Source organism: Ammospiza caudacuta, chromosome 20 (genome assembly GCF_027887145.1).
Source record: "Ammospiza caudacuta isolate bAmmCau1 chromosome 20, bAmmCau1.pri, whole genome shotgun sequence".
NCBI lineage: Eukaryota > Metazoa > Chordata > Aves > Passeriformes > Passerellidae > Ammospiza > Ammospiza caudacuta.
Window position 1 is genome coordinate 6545831 of NC_080612.1, and position 22025 is coordinate 6567855.

At 50.3% G+C, this 22025-nt stretch overlaps 1 protein-coding gene across 2 annotated transcripts in view; it reads right to left on the reverse strand.

Annotated features, from left to right (window-relative positions):
- Positions 1-561: 561 nt before the first annotated feature.
- DTX2 (deltex E3 ubiquitin ligase 2) overlaps positions 562-22025 on the reverse strand; it is a 33275-nt gene continuing 11811 nt past the window's right edge. The window contains exons 4-10 of one of the 2 annotated variants that reach the window (XM_058817760.1): positions 16525-16583; positions 9865-9996; positions 3025-3095; positions 2254-2412; positions 2013-2174; positions 1321-1410; positions 562-1213 (exon numbers count right to left, since the gene is read on the reverse strand). In XM_058817760.1, the coding sequence (XP_058673743.1) occupies positions 989-1213; positions 1321-1410; positions 2013-2174; positions 2254-2412; positions 3025-3095; positions 9865-9996; positions 16525-16583 (898 nt within the window). In that variant the 3' untranslated portion in view covers positions 562-988. The remainder of the gene's footprint in view (positions 1214-1320; positions 1411-2012; positions 2175-2253; positions 2413-3024; positions 3096-9864; positions 9997-16524; positions 16584-22025) is intronic. The other variant, XM_058817761.1, reaches the window with a different exon arrangement.

Genomic DNA, 22025 nt, shown 5'->3' on the forward strand with positions numbered 1-22025 from the left:
CCGTCCCCAGGTGACAAGAAAAAGACATCAGCTCCCATGTGACACAGAGCCTGGGGACAATGTACAGCAAGGCCACTGGGGCAATGTCCCATTTGCAAGGTGCCAGCAGCCACAGCAGGGACAGGCTCTGAGCCAGAGCATTGCTGCTGGCACCTGGGCTGGCCACCTCTGCTGCTGGGAGGAAGGTGACTGTCACCAGCTGGTGGCACCAGCAGCCCTGCAGCAGCAGCACAAAGAACAGCAGCTCCTCCCTGCACAGGCTTCACTGAAGTGCTGCCATTTCACCTGAGAGAAGGGGAGACAGGGACAGCTTCTGCCTCTCATCATTGGGATGAGAGCAGGGGGCTGCAGCTTCCCACAGGGTGGGCACTGTTAAGTCACCTCTGCTGGCACCATGGCACAGACCACAAAACTCCAGAGGCCAAAGCACTGGGGGCAGTGTCCTGGTGTGTCCCCCCAGCAGATCTGAGATCTGAGCTCTCCCTCCTGGCTGGATTCATGTCCATGGCTCCATGGAGCAGGCTGGTTCCCCAGAGCCACCCCAAGCCCCGAGGCAGCAGGAAGGCAGAGCAGGGTCTTGCTGTGAGAATGAAGAGTTTATTGGGGCTGAGCAGAATACACAGCAGGAGGGAGGCAAGAGGTGCCTCAGACAGGGAGCTGATGTGTCCCAAAAGGAGGACCTTGTCTGACTTCCAAGGCACTCTCCTCTCCCATCCTGTCCCCAGGCATTCCCAAAGGAAGGTCCTGCCTTCCCCAGGGGATTTGTCACCTCAGTCCCATCCCAGCTGCTCCAGGCTGCAGCCATCAATCCCACCCAGAGACACAAGCACAGCTTCTACAAAAATATCCTTCCCTCCCCCACACCCCCCCACCAAAAAAATGTGAAGAGCGGGCAGGGCTCCCACAGAACTGTTATTGCTCAGTGTGATGGGTGGTCAGACAGGGAGCTTAAGGCATCAGGAATAAGTGCACTAGTGGCCCCTGAGGCTCACTGGCCCAGGCAGTCCTCAGTGACACCCTGGGCAGCCAGCTCTGCCAGCACATTGTCCAGGTAGTTGGGGTCAGGGTAGCCATGGCCACTGAGGTTTGAGTCCATCTCAGTCTTGTGGTGGATCTCGTTCCACACCACCGTGTTGCTCTCGCCCGTGGTGTTGGAGGTGCCCACTGTGAAAATCAGGCGTCGCTTCCAGGCCACCTTCAGCAGCTCCAGGACCTACAGGGGGAAGGAAAAACAAAGCTAGGAGACTTGTGCCATGAATGCAGCTTGTCAGGAGCCTGACAGCTGAAGCAGGGTGATGTTAGCAGGGTGTGATGCCTTACCTTCCTGCCCTTCTCATTGTCTGGCAGGTAACAATAGCGAGGAAAGCCTCTGGCTGTGTATGGCATCCCAGGGTTGGGGTGCTCTGGGCCCTGCAAGAGATGAGACAGGTTTGTCATGGACATATCCATCTTCAGATGAATTGGGCAATCCATCAACAGCAGGATCTGACACAGGCCCAGCCCAAACCAACTCTTCCATGTAGAGGCAGCAAGGTATTGTTGGTGAGTACGTGTCTGACTTGTTCTTCTAGGATACAGGAGTTTTACAGATCCTTCATCGTGCTGGGATACAAAGCCAGATCTAAAATCTACCAAAATTCTGGTGAGAGATAGCCCCAAATCACTGCTTTTTCCATGTGCTCTGGTAACACCTTAAAAAGGCCACACAGCTCAAACCTTTCAAAGTTCACTCCCACCACTGAAACCAACATGAGTTGTAAAACCAGACCATGGGATGTTTCCCACCTTGTGATCATGGACAGTCTCCTCCCTGCTTCAGGCAGACATCAGAGCAGGAAAAGATTTCTGATGGAGGAGACCCTCACATGTTGAAGAGCAGCCAGAGCAGCTGCTGGCTCCAGGCACCCGAGGCTGCTCAGCACAGGGCTGCCAGCAGGTGCTGCACTGGATCCCAGGTATTTTCTGGGAGGCTCTCCCAGCTTGTGCTGTCTGCCAGCAGGCTGGGCACTCACCTGGATGCCCCTGCTGATGTGATACACAATCCTGATTGTCCCACAGTCCTTGTGTCCTGGCAGGGACTGGGGGAAAGTGGAGATCTCCATCTTCCCTTTGGGCTGGGTACCGGTTTTCTCCCCGTAGATGGTTTTACAGGAGGGACACTGCAAACTGCCATCCTGCAGGGGACAGAAGCCACATCAGAGCCCCAGAGCCACATGCACACAGGGGCCTGGTGAGGATGGGCCAGCTCAGTACCTTGTTCCCGTTGGAGTACATGGCCAGCACGCAGAGCAGGTGGAAGGAGTGCTGGCAGCTCCTCAGGCGTCCCACAGCCTCTGGCCTGATGCTGCTGGAGGGGCACGAGTCGCTGTAGCCCGAGGGGGAGGAGAGCTTCTCCATGCAGATCATGCAGTCCTGGGGAGAAACCACCAGGTGGTGTGAGCACAGCCTGCTCCTGAGGGCTGACACACCAACGAGATGCTTCAGGAGGATTTCCTTCAGCTTTAATTGAGATTTAAGGACACAGAAACAGGTTTCCTTATCTGGCTGGTGTTGCTGCACTCCACTTCCTGCATTGTCCGGGAGGTGGAGAGCTGTCACCAGCCAGAGAGGAGAGTATGGTTACATCCTGCTTCTCTGCAGGATGGAAAAAAAAAGCTCCAGTGGCTCTCAGGGAAGACAGAGGGTTCATAAGCATTGGCTCTGTGGTTCAAAAATGGTTTGATCTGTAGTTTTGACCTCTCAGCACTGAGACCAAAACCAAATTTCTTCCTCTAAAGGAAATGGGGAGGCACTGTCAGGATGAGCTGCTCAACCCACACTGTGCCTTCATCACAGTCCACTGTGCTGTCACATGCGAATTTTGGGCAGTGCTGAGGACTCTCCACCTCACATCAACAGTGCCACTGCAAGCAGCACCATGTCCCACACCAGACACCCAATGAGGGACGGTCCTTGGGCACTGCTGTAGTTTCCCTGGCACCCCAGTGAACTGGGCAAGCTGGAGGTGCTTCACTGTCCTCTTACCTCATCAGCAGGAGCTCCCTTCAGCTCCTCCAGGTACTTCTTCACCACTGACTCTGGCTCTGTTGGTGTGGCTGCACAAGGAGAGATGGGACAGACAAGTCAGACACTCTGTGCTGTGATGGGCAGTGTGGGGTGAGCTAGAGAGAAGGCAGACAAGCAGGTCACTGGCCAGGATGCCAAGGAGCAAGGTCAGGGTTGGAGGGGGAGAAGAGAAGACTCCAACAGATCCCTACAAGCCCAGCAAAGGCTTTGCTGTCAGCCATGGCTCCCACTAGGGCTGGGAGTGCCACAGACAGATGTGCAGCTGGTGTGCTGCTGTTCTCCTCACACACCCCAAGTGACACTAGGCATGTCCCAGCTGGACTTTGTGCACACCAGAAACCAGCTGGGATCAAACCTGGCAGCTTTGATGGGACAGAGGATCACAGAGTCTGTGTTGTCAAAGGAGAAAAAAGGCATTTCCACACCACCCCAGCAAGGAAACCCAGCAACACTCTGAGCTTCAGGCCCAGCTCTAGATGCAGCACAATGAACTCCACATCCTCAACATCAAACAGTGGCCTTGGTCCTGAGCTTCCACACACTCACACCTGGCAAGACACAGTGCAAGTCACTAGGTGTATAAAATAAACCAGCTTTGAACATGAACCCTACTTGCAGCATGAGAGTATCTTTGCATCTTCCCAAATACAATCCCTGGTCCCACCCACCCAGGCACAGACACCTGAGCAGCCCCAGCCTGGTCCCTGGAGGCCTTGTGGGATGAAGCAACAAACATCACACAACAGCAAGATCAAATCACCACTGAGTGCATCCACTGCCACCTGAGCTGCCAGCCCACCCTCCTGGGGCTGCCCAGCAAGGCCTGGCTCAAGGAGGGAGCATCCCATGCCCCTGCCAGCACCTGGCCCTGGGGGAGAGGAGAGGAGCTCCTCACCAGCACCAGGCCTGCCACAGAGGCTGCCAGGCTTTCCACCAGCCTGGGACAGGAAACGTTTGCACAAGTGATGTTACAGCTCCACCTGGCAGGAGGCAAAGAGAGATCAGACACTTGGCTTGGGGGAACCTCATCTTTCCTTCCCAAATCCACTCCTGGGGGCACCAGGAGAAAGCAGTGCTGTGCCAAACAGGCTGGTCAAGGTGTAGCTCTTCCTTCTCCCATCTCCATCCTGTCCAGATGGATGCTTTAGCATGGAGAGTGCTGCTGCTCCCAACCCCACAGTCCCAGGAGGACACAGAGCATCACCCATGCACCAGCCAGGGATCAGAGCTGCAGCTGTATCTGCACTACCCCTCTGCAGCTCCCTCCATCCACTCTGGGGCTCCCAGGGAAGACAGAGGGCTCACAAGCATTGGCTCTGTGGTTCAAAGAGCTGCACATCAAGAGGCAGCCTCTGGAGCTGCTATTCCAGTCCAAAAATCCATGTCTGACTCAAGCAGGAAGGAGGGGGTGCTATTTTCTGCACAAACACTTTTCATGGAGAGACAAACATGAAGCAGAAGGGAAGTGGTGTTGAACAGGCAAAGGCCTGGATGGCACAGATCCAATCCCAGGTAAAGTCCCTCATTCCCTAGAATAGAGCAAGGCAGAGCACCAACATCCTTTAGCTGAGACTGAGGAACTGTGGGCTGGACCCTCCTAAATGAAAACACAGTCATTAAGATGAGTTATTTTCAGAAGGGGATTCCTGGCCATCCTGAAGCCTGTGATTTCTGGCAGCAGCAGCAGGAGGAAGGGATGGCTGAGCACACAGAGCAAGAAGAGGAGCCCAGGAGGTGAAGGGATGTTCACTCCAAGTGCCAGTGCTGGGCAGGAGGGATTCCTGACATCTCTGGTGCTCACAGCCCTGCTCTGCCTATCTCTGGACATCCCAAGGCAGATAGGTGGCAACAGGATTGAGCATTAAGCCAAAGAACAACACAGAAGCAGGTGTTTTCCTCTTCAGGGCCCAAAATCCCCTGGAAAAGCATTTCCAAGAACTGTCCCTAGAGCAGGAAACGGAGGAGCCTGGGCAAGCCTCAGGCTTCCACCTTTGAGGCCAAGGGTTCAGCAGTGCCAGGAGCTGCTTCAAGGTCTCATCACCAGATCTCACAGGGAACATGGCTCCTTGTCTTGTCTTTTCCAAAAGAAATTCCAGGAATTCTCTGCTGGGACCTTGCTTGCAGGCAGAGGTAGGAATGAGTCTGAAGGAGATGAGATCAGTCTGAGCTGTCCCAGCTCTCTGTGCCTGACACCCCCAGCTGGGTGTTCTGTGATGTCTGTACTCCTGGCAAACACAGGGTGGCACTTTCATTCAGCTTCTGGAGACCTTCATGGCCCTACAGGAGATGGAGGCTTCAGCTCCTTCTGCTTCACAGGTTTTAGGAAGGATGCTTCTATTCTTCTAGCTATTATCTCCCAAGGGCATCCACTTCCATGATGATCACTGTGTTCCCATCCCTGTGGATCCTCTGCTGCCTGACAGACAGACCTACACCAAGTCCTTCTCCACCCAACCTGCATTTTCCAGGTGGCTCTTTCTGAAGTGTCCTTCTTGTCTCCTCTGGCTTTGGGCTGGAGGAAGCAGAGCCAAAAAGATGCACAGCCAAGGTGAAGACAGCAAGGAGGGGATGTGACACCAGCAGCAACACCTGCCCTGCCCTTGGCTGAGAGCCCCAGCTCACCTGCTCCCACCTGCACAGCAGATCTCAGCAGCTTTAGAGCAGCTCAGCTCGTTCAGGGTGGTGGGGGATGTTCCTTCCACAGAATCCCCTGTGACTTTTCTTCTCTGGAGCAGCTCCAAGGAACAAAGAGATAAGTCACCCAAGAACTGGCCAGGCTCATTCAGATGAAATCAATGAAAGGAGACAAAAGTTCTGGTGCAGAGCTGGGTAACGGCAAGACAGGAAAGTCCTTGGGATTTTGGGCATTAGGATGGAGCTGGGGGAAGCAAGCAGGCAGAAGGTGATGCAGCCCTCAGCTACCCTGAGGAAACCCATGCCTGATGGATTTGCACTGTGGCATCTGCAATCTGTCCCTGTCACTTTGCTGTGACAACGCTCTAATGCATTTAGAGCCACCAAAGCTGCCTGCAGAGACAAAGGGCTGGGCAGCCCTGACACTTCAGAAAAATCCATCCCCAGCTGCAAGGGTTTCAAATTCCAGTCCCAAAGAAGATGCTGAGAGCTCTCTTTCAGGAAGGGCAGCAAACCCACATGGCCTTCCTTGGGCAGAGCAGCACATCTGGCTGGCCACAGCCCAGCAGCACAGGGGGAGCCAGCTGGGACCATGGCACGAGCCATGTGTGCTCCAGCACATGAATCACTTCCTTACAGGGCTGTTTACTCCATAATGAAGTGTTTGCCTCCAAATCTTTGTTCTGGCCATCCCCTGGGATCATCAAAGCCTGGCCAGTCGCCAGAGTTGTCTGGATTCAATAGTGGATTGAAAATGGACTGGAAGAATCAAGCGGTGCCGTTTATCTCCAGCTGGCCCAGAGCTGTGCTACAGATTTATCCAGGATGCCAAAGAATGGTTACCATTCTCTCATTTACAAAGAGAGGAATGTCAAATTGTTTTTAATGCTTCCTCATCCTCCCTGTAGATAATAAGCTGCTTGCTGCAGCAAGGGCTTTCCATGGGCAACATTTAACAGATGTGTTTTGAATCCTTGCACAGCAACCAGTAACGTCTCCTTCTGTAGCCCTAAACAAGCCATATGCTTTCCAGCAGGCTTTTTTTTACAGGCCAGACACTGTTATTCCTAGTTATTGTCATGGACAGTCACACAGCTCCCATCACCTCAGCTCCCTGGACTTGCAAATGCTGTGTCTATAGATTTCTCCATATTCAGCATTTCAGCAAGATAATCAGTGACCAGGCTGCTCTGGTCAGAGCATCCCTGTTTCTGTCTCCTTCAGCAGATGTTTCCCCATGAGAACAACAAACTCTCCCAGCTCTGAGGGGCTCCCCAATCCCACAGGTACTGGCACAGTCTGTACCTCCAGCTGCAGGGGGATAGGAAGGAGGATGAGTGTGCTCCTCTCCTTCCTCACTGCAGCACCTGCAGTGATTGCCCATCCCAGAGAGGATGAAACCTCCTCACCAGGTGGAAGTGGGCAACAAGTGACACAGCAGAGCCAAACAGCCCCTGGAGGTCCTTGCAAAGGTTGGGGAGGCCAGCAGCATGCACAAACAGTATGTGGAGAGAGCAGGACAAGCCACACCTGCCCTACTGCCTCCCTGCCAGGTCCCAGCAGTGCTGGCACAGGGCAGCACCAACCCATGGGGATGGCAGAGGCTGCCAGGCCCTGTGCCAGCCTGGAGAGCACAGAGCCTGCCCAGAAACTACAGCTTCCCCAAGCCCTGCAGCACCTGGCTGTGCCAGAGCAGCAACAGCGCTAATGAGTCCTGACTAATTAGTGCCTCTGTTTAACACACCTCAGCTTTTCACTGAGCCAGCTACAGATCCAGCAGCACTGCCTGGGAGCAGCAGCAGGGAGGGAGAAGGGGCTCATCAGGGGCACTCTGCACCCACCACCAGCTGGCTGTGGTCACTGCAATGCTGGGTCCAGTCCTGGATGCAGAGAGCTCTGTGTGAGCTCTCCATGATGGAAAATCCTCAAGGGAAGTGGCCAAGAACACACAATGCAGAAATTCAGGGTCTGTGAAGGGCAAGAACAGTCTGGCCAAGAGTCAGGCTCAGTACCTGCACTGCAGAATAATGCTCCTCAGCCCTGAGGGGTGTTGTACAAACACAGCTTGTTCCTAGAATGGACTGAACACACTCTATCCCAGAAGTGAGGCACTCCACAGGACTGGCATGCCAGCCCACACCAACAGCAATCCTGCTTTTTAAAATAACAGGGGGGGATTTTACCAACCTAAAGCACTGAAAGGCTCCCCTTCTCATGGGTGAGTGTGGGAAAGGGCTGATCTGCAAGTCTCCTCTGCAGGATGAGGACAGCTGGGACAAATCCTGCCACGCTGGATGGAAGGAGATGCTTGATGCCCCTTTCCCATTCCATACTTCCTGCTGGTGCTGCCTCTCTGCTCCTCCAGACATGTCCCAGCCCCAGCAGGTGGCATTGCAGAGCTGGCAGGGAGGTGACAGCCTGCCCTGGGGCTGAGGAGCTGAAGTGATGCTGACGGGGTGCACAGATACAGACACAGCCACTGGACACACCCAGTGCAGTGTGTGCTGCTCTCACCTCCCAGCCCATGTCCCACCCTTCCCACTCCCTGCCCTGCTGCTCTCCCCACCCAGCTCAGAAGTCACAAGACAATTCTCCTGCTAACACCCCACCCTCACAGCAGCCTGGCTGCTCACACAGTGCCAGGGAGGGCTGGATGCTGGGAGCAGACAGACCCCACAGAGGAGAAGGCAGCAGCCAGCCAGGCTGTGCCTGTGGCCACCCTGTGACCTAAAATACAGTGTTTCATGTCACTGAGCAGCAGCAGGTGACCAACAGCAGTGCAGGCCTGGCCCTTTTGTTGTTCGGGCTCCTCCAGAAACTGGGGCAAGCCAGTGTCTCTGTGGGAGGGCCTGGCCTCACCACAGCTCCCTTCTGGCACTTTGCAGGGCATCCCCACCACCCAGCCCTCATTGCTGCCCTTGCATGCTGCCCATGCCACAACCCCACCACACTGCCAGCTGGATCCTCATCCAGCCCCTCTGCCACCCTCCTCAGCTCTTCTCCTTCACCTCCCATTTTCCTTTGCTCCTCCTGTTCTCTGCTGCTTCTCCTGCCGCCCCTGCTTTCTCCTCCCCCTCCATCACACATCCTACTCCACATTTGCTTTCTCACTCCTTCTCACAGCTCTCTCCAGAATGCATTTCCATAAAATACCTCCCTCCTCATTTCATTTCTATTTTCCTTCCTGCCTCCTTCAGGCATCTTTGGACCTCATGGACTCCAAAGAGAGAAAAAGGCACAAAAAAACTCCCCCTAGACAGGCAGATGCCTCTTCCTCTCCACCACTGGGCTCTTTCCTTTCTTAAATGTAGAGATCTGTGTTGAACATCTCCAGTCCCACCTGGCATATCCAAAGGGGGACATGCTGTAGGTGAGGTGGTGTTGACACCCCAGTGCCATGGCTGGCAAACAACCCCTACAGCTACACCAGGATGGATTCACACCTGCCCCTGCAGAGTCCCAGGCATATGGATGGGATTGGATGGGATCCAGGCTCTCAGCTCTGTGAAGGTGAGAGGTGCCAGTGAGATATGAAAAGGAGAAATGAAAGCCCTGCCCTGGAGAGGGCTCCACTCAGCAACAGAGCTGAGGTCATCCATCCCTTCCTGACAGCACACATCCACCTGAGAGCACTCCACTTCACTCCCTTCCACCCCAGACTGAGGTGGAGAGAACAAATCCTCTGCAGTTTGACCTCAAAAGCCCTACATGACTCAGGAGCCTGCTTGTCTGGGAGATCCTTGTCATCCCATGACTCAATCATGGCTCACAAGTAAATCTTCTCTGCAGAGCATATGGATTTGATGTTCTTCTCAATGGTCCCACCAACACCTCAGAAGGTCCTGGTATGTGGACACTCCCCAGGAGGGTGCAGCAGGATCACAAGGGAGGCTGGTGGAGTCTGACATGCAGAGCACAGATCTGTTCCAGCTTTCATTTTGTGTGGAAACAAGCTGACCTACCACAGGACCACACCTACTTTACCATGTTATTTTAGAGGTTGTGAGAGAGCCTGCAGGTCAGGGCAGACATGTCCTGGGATGAACATCATCAGTCAAACCAAGAGCCAAGAGGGTCGGGGGAGAGAGACAAGAGGAAAAGAGGGGTGCAGAGAGATAAAGAGAAGGATATGGAAGCAAATATCAGAGTTTGAGCAGGAACTACCTTTCTTGGACACTTTCCTCCCCTCCTTAACTGAGCTGTGTTTTTTAGTGGCCTTATGGGTGCTGGCAGCTTGAGGCACACGGGTGAGGTGCACGGGCAGTCCGGCGGCTGACATCAGAATAGCTGTCATGCCTACAGTGGTACAAGGTCAACATGCAGGAAGGAAACAATGGGGAAACACAATCATTAAAAAAAAAAAACCAAAACTTGAACCTTTCAAAGAAAATTAAAATAAAGTCAAATAAAATAAAACCTTTAGCCCTTAGTTGTGAGGGTGTAAAACGTCCGAGAGGTCACGGGGTGGGAGTCAGCACAAGGAGAGGATCTGGAGGTTTTCAGAGGGAGGAGCCCAGGCAGCAAATTAAGGGAGGGAAATGTGGGCACATGGCTTGTCTGTGACCCTTTGTGCTGTGTGACTTTCCTCTTTGGGCTTTAGGGCTGCTCAGGCACTGAGTTTGCTGTGGTGCAGAGCTCCCTGCTGCCCTGGAAGCAGCCTGAAGGATGAAGGGCATCACCCATAACCCCTACAGGTCCTGCTCAGCTGCTGCCCCCTAAAACCAAACATTTCAACAGTGTCACACTGAACCAATCCCCCTTCAAACACACCAGGGCAGAGCTGCCCCACACAGCCCCCCACAGCCTCTCCTCCCTGGCACTCTGGTTTTCCCTCAATGCAATCCTCATCCTCCCCCATCCCAGCCAGCTGTATTCATGGGATGCAGTTTGATAAAACTAATGAATCATTAAAAAGGACAGCCATTCCCTGAAGGTAAAACTGGCACACACAAAGCTACAGGACTCATCATGCTGATCCAAGATGATGTTTGCCTGTGAAATCCAGGCTGGTTACAAATCATAACATTTCCAAGGTACCACACTGCTCTCACACTTACATCCAAGACAACACCTGCTTTTGCTTTCCCTAGAGCCACTTCCCATCTGCAAAAGCCAGAACCAGAAATAGGAAAAAAATGCTTATAGCTGCAAACGAACAGCAGAAAACCTAAAAGCCAGCATTTCCTCAGAAATCCCCTCTGAGGGCAGACCATGCAAACCACATCCTAATGCTACAGACATTCCAGCTCAGTAACACATGGCCAAAGCTGAATTTCCAAGCATTTTATTTTTGCAAGCCTCTATTCAGTCATATGGGGAAAGGAAGATTCTAGAGCACATTTGTTCAGGACAAAAATGAGGCACCTTGCCCACACATGACTGAAAAATCGAGTTATGATGGGAAGCATCAGCTTTGTGTGCAAGTGGTGAGACTATTTTCTGCCTCAAATATGCAACCAGTCAGGAACATGTGTCCTGTGACTACAAATCCCCTGTGCAAAGCCTGCCTCAGTGCCCCACAAGCAGAACTACTCCTACACAGTGCTGACCACAATTTGTACCTCCTTCTCCTAAGGTCTGAGCACAAATATTCCAGAAGCTGTTCAACTCCTTTCTTGACAGCCACAGTTGAATGTTTTTACTGAAACTTTCCCATCTAAGGGCCAAAAGGCAGACAGAAGGGGTTTCACCAGAGAGGGAGAGGGACAGAGATGGAGGAAGGAGTTTCCCCAGGGTTACTTTTGGAAGAGCTGGGCTGACCACAAGACCAGGCTGCCCAATGGATGTTGAAATGTAAATGGGTAACCAGGCAGCAATGGATCACCCTCAAAGGGGATCCAGGTCCGAGATCTAGGGTTCTCCCAGGTCCCAGGAGCTGCAGAGCCAGAGGAGGATCTCCAAAGCACACAAAGGCCAGGTTAGTTCCCCTTGCCCTACTGGCAGCACCAGAGCTCACCAGATCCAGAAATTTCACCACCAAAGTAACTCCCTTTAAGTCCTAATTAAAGGCCACAAGCCCAATGCAAGCTCTCAACCCATCAAAGCCAGCAGTGCACTACTCCCAGGGAGCCTTAAGGAACAGTTTAATGTCCTCAGAACCAAAAGCTACTTGTTTTTTCACGAGTGCAGCTGAGCCCCAAAGCCCAGCAGCAGCAGAGCTGCCCCCTGCACCTTTCAGGTCCTTTTCCCTTCCAGCAGGGAACACTCACAGGCATTCCAAGCAGAGCAGCAGCACTCTGACTAGAGAGGCTGCAGGAACAAAATTCTTGAGAGACAGGGAAGGTCTCCCAGCACAGCTGGGGAAATCATCTCAGTCTGACCCCACTGAGGCTGCACAACACTATTCCTAGAACTGGTGCAGAAAAAGCTCTAAAAAAGCTGTTTCTAAGCAGTGCAGCAGCACTGATGGCACAGACTGACATTTGAAAAGCGAGCCCAAAGACTACCAGGGATTATCACCACCCACGCACAGCTGTCTGATAGGCAAATGCAAAATTAATGTGTTCTTCTGAAGAGATCAATACTGTCTTGCTAATATTAGCTGCCAGAGCCCAGAAAAAAAAGAAAAAAACCCAGAAAATAGAAGTGCAGGTTGAACAACTGGCTTCAGACTCTCAATGGCAGAGGGAGACAAAATTCAGACCAAGCAAAAAGCAGGAGGCACAGAAGCTCAGGTGAGTTCAGCTATTCTGTAACACAGCCCCCTCATACCTGGAATAAGATGTCCAAAACTGCCTGCCAGCATCATGAATCAGCACAAAAAAACCCTAAAAACTACCAACCAAAAATCCACCATTTGTTCCACAAACTTAATTTTCTTTTTCTGAGCTGCATTCCCATCTACAACTCCACACAGACACCCAAGCTCAGGGCAAAGAGGGACCAGGAGAATTATCCCAGCTCAATGTTCTCCTATCTTACATTGGTCAATAAACGGTGTAAGTGGGAAATTACCTTTTCTTGGCCAATTTTAAACCTTCTGCTGCCTTAGGAGCCACATGCAATGAATCTTCTTCTGCAGATTCAAGTCAAGAGAGCACTCAAAAAGGTTCTGGTGTTGCATTGCTCTGCTTCCTCATGTCAACCCCAGCAGTAATGCTGCCTTTAAAGTTTAAATACAATTCTGGAAATCTCAACATTATCAATCCTCCCACAAGTCTGGGGACTGCAGTCCCCAGGAAGTGACATCCCTGACCCAGGCCTTAGGTGGGAGAGTGCTTTCCTACAATTTGCCAAAACAATACAGACACACATCACATTTGCAGATTGAGTCTCCAATTCTCAGAATTTCAAGTCAGAACCTGTTCCCGGCATCTGTGGAGTTATGCCAGGAGCAAGTGCAGCCCTGGACCTGGAGAAATTCTCACCTGAATGCAAGTTGCAACATGACAAGTTTGCCCAGACCACGATTGCTTTGGATATGCTCCTGTGAGACTTCCTGCTGCTCACTAGCTAGTCCAGGAGCTTGAAAAATATTATTTTATATGTTCCTACTTTCCATTGGGCTCTGGGTTTCCTCCCTGCAAGGACTGCAGGAGGGAGGAGACAGAAAGCCTTGCAAGGAATCCTTTGGGATCTGATCTGATTCTATGTGTGCAATAACCACATACAGAACTGCCTTTTTTTCTCTTGCTCAAAGCCTCTTATTTGGCCAGAAATAAAAAATTAGTGGCTCCTTGGGGTAAAATTATTTTCACTGGAGCTATGACAACATCCACCAACTTTTTTTTCAGCCTGCTGTGTAAATAAGGGAGTTTTTGTAATATCCTGTGCAGAAGCTGAGCACAGGAAAAACAGCCTGACATTATGTAATGAGTGTTGGCCACACAGTCACTCACACCCAGCCCAACACTGACCTGGATTTGCACAGGCCTCACACTGGCACAGGGCAGAGCTTACCTTCAGATAATGTGAGATCTCAGAAAAGCATTGCTAATATGTACAATTATATCCACCAGCAAAATCAGTATGGTTAGTACATCCCCAAATGCACCAGCTCCTGGAATCATGCAAACAAGAAACACCCAGTTTTATTTAACAAAAAGCTCCTTTTCAGACTTCATTTTAGACATAGTATTAAAGGGCTTTTATTTGAGTACCTTGCCACCCCTCAGCCCCAAGGCACAGCAGCTAAAATCCATTATTCCCAGGAAATATCAGTCCAGCTGATGCTTAAACACCAACACTGTGGTTAAACAGTTTGCTTAGACCTGTTTGGCATTTCACTCTACTGATCAAATACTTGAGGGAAAAGAAAAAGCTTAAAATATAAGTTTCCACATGCACTTTGAAGTATTAAAATAGCAGAAAGCAAGGAAAATAAATATACTTTTTTGTAGAAAACATGGTTTTAAAGTTAGTCTCATGATTTCTGGGATCCCAAGAGGTGCTTTCAGAAGATGTGGGGTTGACAGTGTTACAAAGCCCCAAGCACACAAACAAGTCACAGCTTCTAATTCAGACTCACAGCATTCCTCATCTCCTGTTTAGCCACCAGAAGTTCCCTCTGCATCTCAGAGCTGCACCTGCAGCATTTCTCAACATCACCCATGAGATTCAGGGTTGTATCTGCCCAGCTTCAAACCAGAGCCAAAGCTGCTGAGATACCAGGGGATGGAGACCAAGACATATTTCCCAAAATAAAAATAAAGCCTCTTTTATTTACAACTGAGACTTCTCTCCTCCCACAACACTGTCCTCCCAGCCTTCTCCACTGATGCTGTTGGAAGCAGTCACACAGTGGGGACTGGAAAAACAAAAGGAGCTCAGCCTGTGTGAGAGAACAACCTGAGGAATGAGTAACTTGGACACCATCAGCAGGATTTTAATTATGAACAAAATACCACTTCCCAGAAGAGGCTCTAAAAACAGAGAGCAGAGCACAGAGGGGAAGAAGGTGTCTCTAAAGACCCAGCCAATTAATATTTCAGCAAAACTTTTCCTTTTTACCAGAACCCCATTGCATGCTTTTCACCAGAAATACCCCCAGAGATTTACCTTCCTTCCACTCCCTAATTAACTTGTATTAATCTTTCCTCTGTTTCCATGTGACTTTGAGGACTCAGATTTCCCTCCTCCCTTGCACCTCTGAGGTGTGGGACACTTGGCAGCAGGCAGCCCAGCACCCAAAACTGTGTTGTGTAAAAACCTGGATCCCAAGGAGCTGCTTCTGCACTTCCCTACATCTCCATGTGCCTCATGCTGGCTGCCCCAGGGAGAGGTAAAGAATATCAAAATGAGTAATTATCCCTTCTTTTACACCCCCAGACTGCAACAACACAGATACCAATTACAATTTTAACCATTTGATTGTATTAAATGGCAGCAAATGGTTTATTCTGTTGGGATTTCCTGCTGCCTTTTCTATCTCAACATGGCACCAGACTGCACACATTCACCTCCTGTGCAAGGAGAATGAGATCACAGCAACAACATCAACACAGCCTGGATTCATCAGCTCTGTGCTGTATTTACCTTTCTGTGATTAAGCACCTAATGACACAGCCAGGGCATGAAAGGCTGAGCTGTTACAAGCAAGGGGAGCTCTGCTCAGGTCACCCACCTAGACAAGGGCTGAGTTTGACTTCACACCTCGTTTCCTCAGTGATTTATTAAGGAGGAGACAGTTGGGCTGCATGTCAGAGGACACCTGGGTTAGTTTTCATGCAGTGCCAGTCTGGCTGCAAACACATGCAGGGCAGTTCTCAGATGGTGCCAATGTTAGATGAAGGGAAACATGAATCCTTCTCAGCCAGGGTAAAACCTGGCACTCAACACCTTTTCTGGAATAAGGTGGGAACCACTGTCTTGAAAAACAAGAATGTAACTGGCTCTGCTCACTCAGGAGCAGAGTTTGGTGTGCCAGGAGATAATAACCTCGAGAGACCATGCATGGACAAGAGACACAGGAAGGAGAGGGTTAACACACATTCTGTAGAGTCTGCAACAGAGAAAACTCCAGAAAATATCAGATATCAAATGTTTAGCACTCCTCCACCAGGTAATGATACAGTTTTGAGAGCACAGCTGGTACCACAGCACCCAAATCCCCCAGTTCCACCACACCAGGGTCACTGGTTTGACACTGGCTGAGCCAAACACAGCAAAGCTGCCACTGGCTTTTGGCACAGCAACACTTCCACGGGAAGCTGACAGCATAAATTGGCATTTTCAAGGCAAAGCCATTTCAACTTTAACAGGCAAATCTACTCTGAAAAGGAGCATTGAAAACTGGCACTTTCATCCCTCCCAGATATATTGCTCAGTATATTTAGTAGTGTGTTCACAGGTTTGGATAACAAGCAAACCAGGAGACAATGTCTGATTCAACTTCTGTCCCCCTTTCCCAACACAAGGCATCACAATCCTCTTTAAACTAAAGACCATCAGAGCTTTTTTTAAATAAAGCCACATTGCAAAAAATCATATTAAAAACCACACAAAATCTCACACCACTCCTCGCTTTTGACTTTAAAAAAAGCAGAAAATAGCAGCTAGCACTGAGCTTGATTCACAGGCCCTTTCCTTTGCTACTTGCTCATCCACATGTACAGGAAAAGATGAATAGCCATGCCTCAAATAATCCCACTTATTTTGAAAGACTCAGGATGATAAAAACAGTTCATAAGGTTTGCCTATCTCATTCTGCCCCAAACCTTCCCTCTTTGCTTTTCTGGAAAATCTTTGGGTCTAAAACCTCAAAGGCCAGCAATGTTGCTGACTCTTTCCATAAGTCAAAATTAGAAAGTAAATTATACAGAAAAGCAAACCTCTCATTCACCTACTCCTAAGGATTGAACAAATAAAGCACAGGGGAGTTCTTACCTGCCAGGGCCTGGCTCACCCTGCTGGATTTAGACATCTTGACAGGCAGGGCCTGGGCACTGGAGAAGAAAGAAGAGATGACTTTACCAGCAAGGATCAGAGACAACCAAAACAAAGAGAATTCAGCAATGCTCTGCTCCCTCCTGAGGGCCCTGGATATATGAGCAGGGATTGATTGCTCAGATAAGCTCCAGCTGGGACCCTCACCCATGGCCCCCTCTCCTGCTCCTGCAGCTGTACTTAAGGAGCTGTGTCCTTACCAGAGCCCTCTCCTGCATTTACTTACCTGCAAGGGGAGCCTCAGAGCTCTGCTGTGTGAAGCTGCTTCCAGCCCCATCTTCTCCTAACTCATCCATTCCTCCTGCTGGACCCTGCTCTGACCCTGTGATACCTCCCTGCTCTCACCACCCACCCACAGAGCTTCCTGTGAGCTTCCAACCTGCACCAACATCCAAGGGGGATGAGGGAAGGAAGGCTGGAGGAGACCTAGAAGAGCTTGGCCTGTTTTCACTTGGAAATCAAGAGAAGATGGACACCAAACATTCCTTTCAGGTTCCTCACCTACTTGTTTTGGCAGTGCTGGCAGCTGTACTTCACCTTTGGGATACATGGGCAGCCAGGGTTATGCCATTAGCAGAAGAAAGGGAGGAAAGGGGAGCAGCAGCATCAACACTGATGGAGGTCACTAGAGAAGAAATCAAGCTGGATCTACATTAGCAGAGGATCCACATACTTGAAATCCAAATGGATTCCATCCATATGGATCCACATACTTGAAATCCAAATGGAATCCATCCATATGGATCCACATACTTGAAATCCAAATGGAATCCATCCATATGGATCCACATACTTGAAATCTAAATGCTGGCACAGAGAAGCCAGCCAGGGCTTTGTTTCAGGTGGCCCCTGTGTCTGGGATGGATGAGGCTCATGCACCCCAGCAGCAATCAATGCATGGTGCATTCACACAACAACCTCCAAGGACTCTCCAAAATGACACAGACCTGGCCAGCTGCTTAGGAATTCAGAGACTAAGGTGGTCAAGAGCCCAAATCTCACTATTTAAGGGAAACCTTCTTGTGTCCAGCTGGGATGCAAGAACTGCCCTGCCCAAAAAGGTACCACAGAGGTCCCTCCTTTCAGTCTTGCTAAATCTTTGTTCATGTTCACATAACAATGACCAGGGCTGAAAAGATTTTTGAGTGACACAAGTGGTTTTTGTTTTCCACCCATCCTGTCCCCTCTCCTACCTGCCTCAGTTTGGAACAGGTTCCCACAGGTGTGCTGGCCTCCCTGGAGAGCCCTGGGCAGGACCCAGGGCTTGGTGCAGCTCTGGCCAAGTGAGATCAGCACCCCCAGACCCTTATAAAGCTCTCTGCACACAGAGGTTTCCCTCCTGCCTCTTTCAAAGGCTGTGCTTTCCCTTCTGCTGCCCCAAATTTCGCAATGCCTTCAAATGATGCAACAGATTGTCCTGGCTCCAACTCAAACCCACCAAACACAGGGAAAATCTTCCCTGTGATTTCAAAGGGCTGTAAATCAGATGTCTTTATGACTCTCTCTCTTTCCTGATTCACCCTCTTTGTCACAGCTCTTTCTCAGGTATTTCCCTACTTCTTTATTTCATCCCTTTGCTTCATCTCTGCCCTTATGATCCTCTTCAGAAGATGGCAAGGAGCAGGACTCCTCTACCTGCAGACATATTTGAGGACCAGGAACTTGACAGAGCTGCTCCCAAAAAATCAGAGACATTGGACCTTCCCTCATTTCCTCCTGAGAAGCAAAAACACCACTGAGCCTGGGCACCCCCTCCACCCCAGCCTGTGACCAATACAGAAGTTTGTGTTTTGTGGTCATGCCCTGAGATCTGAGATGAAGCAGCACCTTGGGCGCTTTCACTTCCCCATGGAAGGTAAAAATAAAATAAAGCACAAAGCTGAACCTTCTGCTGTGCCAGGAAAAGAGGTGGGGGCAGGGAATTCTTCTAATAAACTGGAGCACAGGGTCATTGCACCTGAGGCTGGAGAAAGCAAACCCAGAGCTGCCCTGGGAAGGGGATCACTGGTAACCATCAAGGCAGATAAGTCCTTCACTCTTTTTTCTACTTGTGAGACTCAAATCCAATCATCCATGAGCTGGAATTTGTATGAAGTTGTGCTGGTTTCAGCTGGGATGGAGTTAATTTCCTTGCTAGTAGCTGGTTTTGATTTAGGGTGAGAAGAATGCTGATAACACAGGGATGTTTTAGTTGCTGCTGAGCAGTGTTTACTCTAAGTGAGGCCTTTTCTGCTCCTCACCCACCCCAGCAGTGAGGAGGCTGGGGGGCACAAGAAGCTGGGAGGGGACACAGCTGGGACACCTGACCCCAAGTGGCCTAAGGAATATTCCAGAACACAGGACGCCATGATCTGTAGCAAAACCAAGGGGAAAATTGAGTGGGGGCTGCTGCTTGGGAATGGCTGGGCAGTGGTCAGTGGGTGTGAGCAACTGCTTGGTGCATCACTTGTTTTGTAGTTTCAATTATTATCAGCATTATTATTTTCCTTCCCTTCTCTGTCCTGTTAAACTGTCTTTATTTTAACCCACAATTTTTATTTTTTTTTCTTCCAATTGTCTCCCCCATTAACCTAGGGGAGGATGGAGAGAGTTGAGGGGCTGTGTGGTGATTAAATGTCTGCTGGGTTAAACCACAACCGAAGTGAGAAGAGCCCTTGAGATCTGCAGAGAGAAACACAAGATAAGCACTTGATGCATTTGCAAGCAATCAAGTTTGGGGAGCTGTGAGTGCACTGCAGATAAATTATTACCATCCATGAGCCAGGAACCAGATAAATTACCATCCAGGAACCAGTCACTGGTCAGCTGCACTCCTGCTGTAAAGGCAAAGTGTGTCAGCTTTGGCTGCTGGAGGCTTTGAGCCAACTGATGTGATGATGGAGAAACCAAATACTTCTTATTTCACTAAATACTCATTCAGTAGCAGCATCTCAGCTGACAGTGCTGTGGGGTATGCTGAGCCATCCACTCTGCACTGTGGGAGCAGGGCTGCCACGCTCCCTGAGCTCTGTTACAACTGCAGAAAGTCCAAAGGGTGATGAAATCAAGGGAAATCCACAGAGCTCTGAGGTACCACAGCACTGCCTGGGCAGGTCTGCAGTCACAGTGTGTGGGAGGAAGTGCTGCTGTGCCAAAAAAGGTGAGGAAATGCTCCCAGAGCCTACCCTGGGTCTGAAGTGGGGGCTTAGGGGAGGAAGGGGATGAGGTAACAAGGAAGGATGTTGCTGTTGTAGTGTAATGTGGACTGTGCCTCCAATAATGGAACAGCACAAGCTCCAGATATTCCAGCATTGCCTCACCAGTGCTGGCTTCTGGGGAGAGGTCCTGCTCATTCATTGAAAACAGCTGAGTTAGGAGAAAAAGTGATGTTTTGGGTAAGGGAGATGTGGGTAGCATCAGTGCAAGAGCAAGCACTGCAGTGTGGAGAGATGAGAAGGAGCCACTGAGCCACCTGCTCCTGCTGCCCATGGAGATTGCTCACCAGGCAGTGCCTCTGACTCCTGGCCAAGTGCTCTTGCAGGTGCTTGCAACACCTGAAAGTCAACACCTGGATTCTCTGGAAGTGTCCTGGTATCAATTCCTCCTTCCTGGTTCAATTCTGTCCTGCTGTTTGCTGCAGCTCCTGCCCTCCCGCTGCTCTGTGTGCTGGATGTTCCTGAGTGTAACAGGGATCACCAAATTGTGAATAAAAGGATGTAAAATCAGAGGTTCAGCAAGAAGATTTCCTACCACTGCTTCCCAGGCAGCCTGCTACAGGAGGCAGACAGGGCACACTGAGATTCCAGCATGACAAACCCACTGGCTTCTCCAGAATTTCAACAATCTGCAAAGCCAGTGAGACAGCAAAGCACAAGTACAGCAAGGAGCTGTGTCAACAGCTTGGAATCCAGGGCTGCTGCCACTTCAAACACTGGGTGGCCAGGTTGGAGCCATCACCAGAAGCCTGTAGGGACTCACCCTCTCCACCTGGTATGGCCCTTTCTTCCTTCCTCTCCCCTGCACACAACCAGCAGGCCACACATCTCTGTATCATGGCATCTTTGTAGCCCTCTGGGCAACAGCCAACACTTCTCACAGAGCAGGGCAGCATCTGCTTCACACCAAGTGCTACCACAGCTCCTTAAGGTCCAAACCCCTTCCCAGGGCTGTCAGGTGACATTAATGTCAGCTGGAGCTAGCACCCTGCTGGCTAAAAGGGCTGCAGGACAACTCACAGTGGGCACAGTGGAAGCAGCACCAGGGGAGCTCCTGAACACCCAAGGAGCTCATGGGAATGCCTATGGACAAAGCTGAAGGATACAAAGGTGGAGGGAAAGAAGAAAAGGCCCTGGTTTGGGTCATTCCTGATCCTACAAAGCACTGACTGCGTGCTGTTCTCCATGGGAGATTTGGGGTGCAGCACCAGAACACCCCTGTCACAGACATCTTTTATGAAAAATCCTTTCTTTAGGATTTTTTCTCCTGACAAGATGAGAGGCCTCAGGAACAAACTGTAAACATTGATTATCTGCTGCTGTGGAATGCAACAGGTGCATCTGGGATTGGTCTCATGTGGTTGTTTCTAATTAATGGCCAATCACAGTCAGCTGGCTCAGATTCTGTCTGAGACAGAAGCTTTTGTTATCATTCTTTCTTTTTCTATTCTTAGCTAGCCTTCTGATGAAATCCTTTCTTCTATTCTTTTAGTATAGTTTTAGCATAATATCATAAAATAATAAATCAAGCCTTCTGAAACATGGAGTCAGATCCTCATCTCTCCCCTCATCCTCAGACCCCTGTGAACACAGTCACACACCCCAGTTCTGTCACCATCCTTTTCCAGCTCCCAAGACCCCCTTTCCTCCTGGTTTTATACAAAATCCTGTCCCCATCAGCTGCCTGCCTTATCTGCAGACACAACCCAGACCAGCAGCCAAAGCCACATAAGCCCAGAGAAGCCTGCAGAGCTGCTGTAGGGATTTGCCTGGCTGGGACATTAATTAATATCCCCCAGAAGGTTGCTTCCTGCAGCTTTACTGGCTCATATTACAACAGGGCACTCCTTACTGAGCTTCAGGAGTGCCTTACTCTGTAATTAGACAGTGCAGGGAGCTCTTGCCTTAGGGAATTGATGCTTTCCCATGTGGGGTGGGAAGGATTTGCCAGGAGGTGCCTCCTGGGATCCTGGCTAACAGTGCTGAGGTAAGGACACAGCCCTTGCCATGGCACACTCCATGTGCAGATTCCAGCACTGCCCATGAGAGAGGGCCAGATTCATTAACTGTGTTTAACCCACCAGAGGAAACTAATGCACCAAGAAGCAAAATAACTTGCCCACATGTATGTAATTTATTAGCAGCACAGCCAAGGATATTAGCATCTAGTTAAGCCTTGGCACTCCTCTCTGGGTTTTCCAGTGGCTTTGACCCTCTTGAGAGCAGGAGGAAATTAAAGTGCATTTG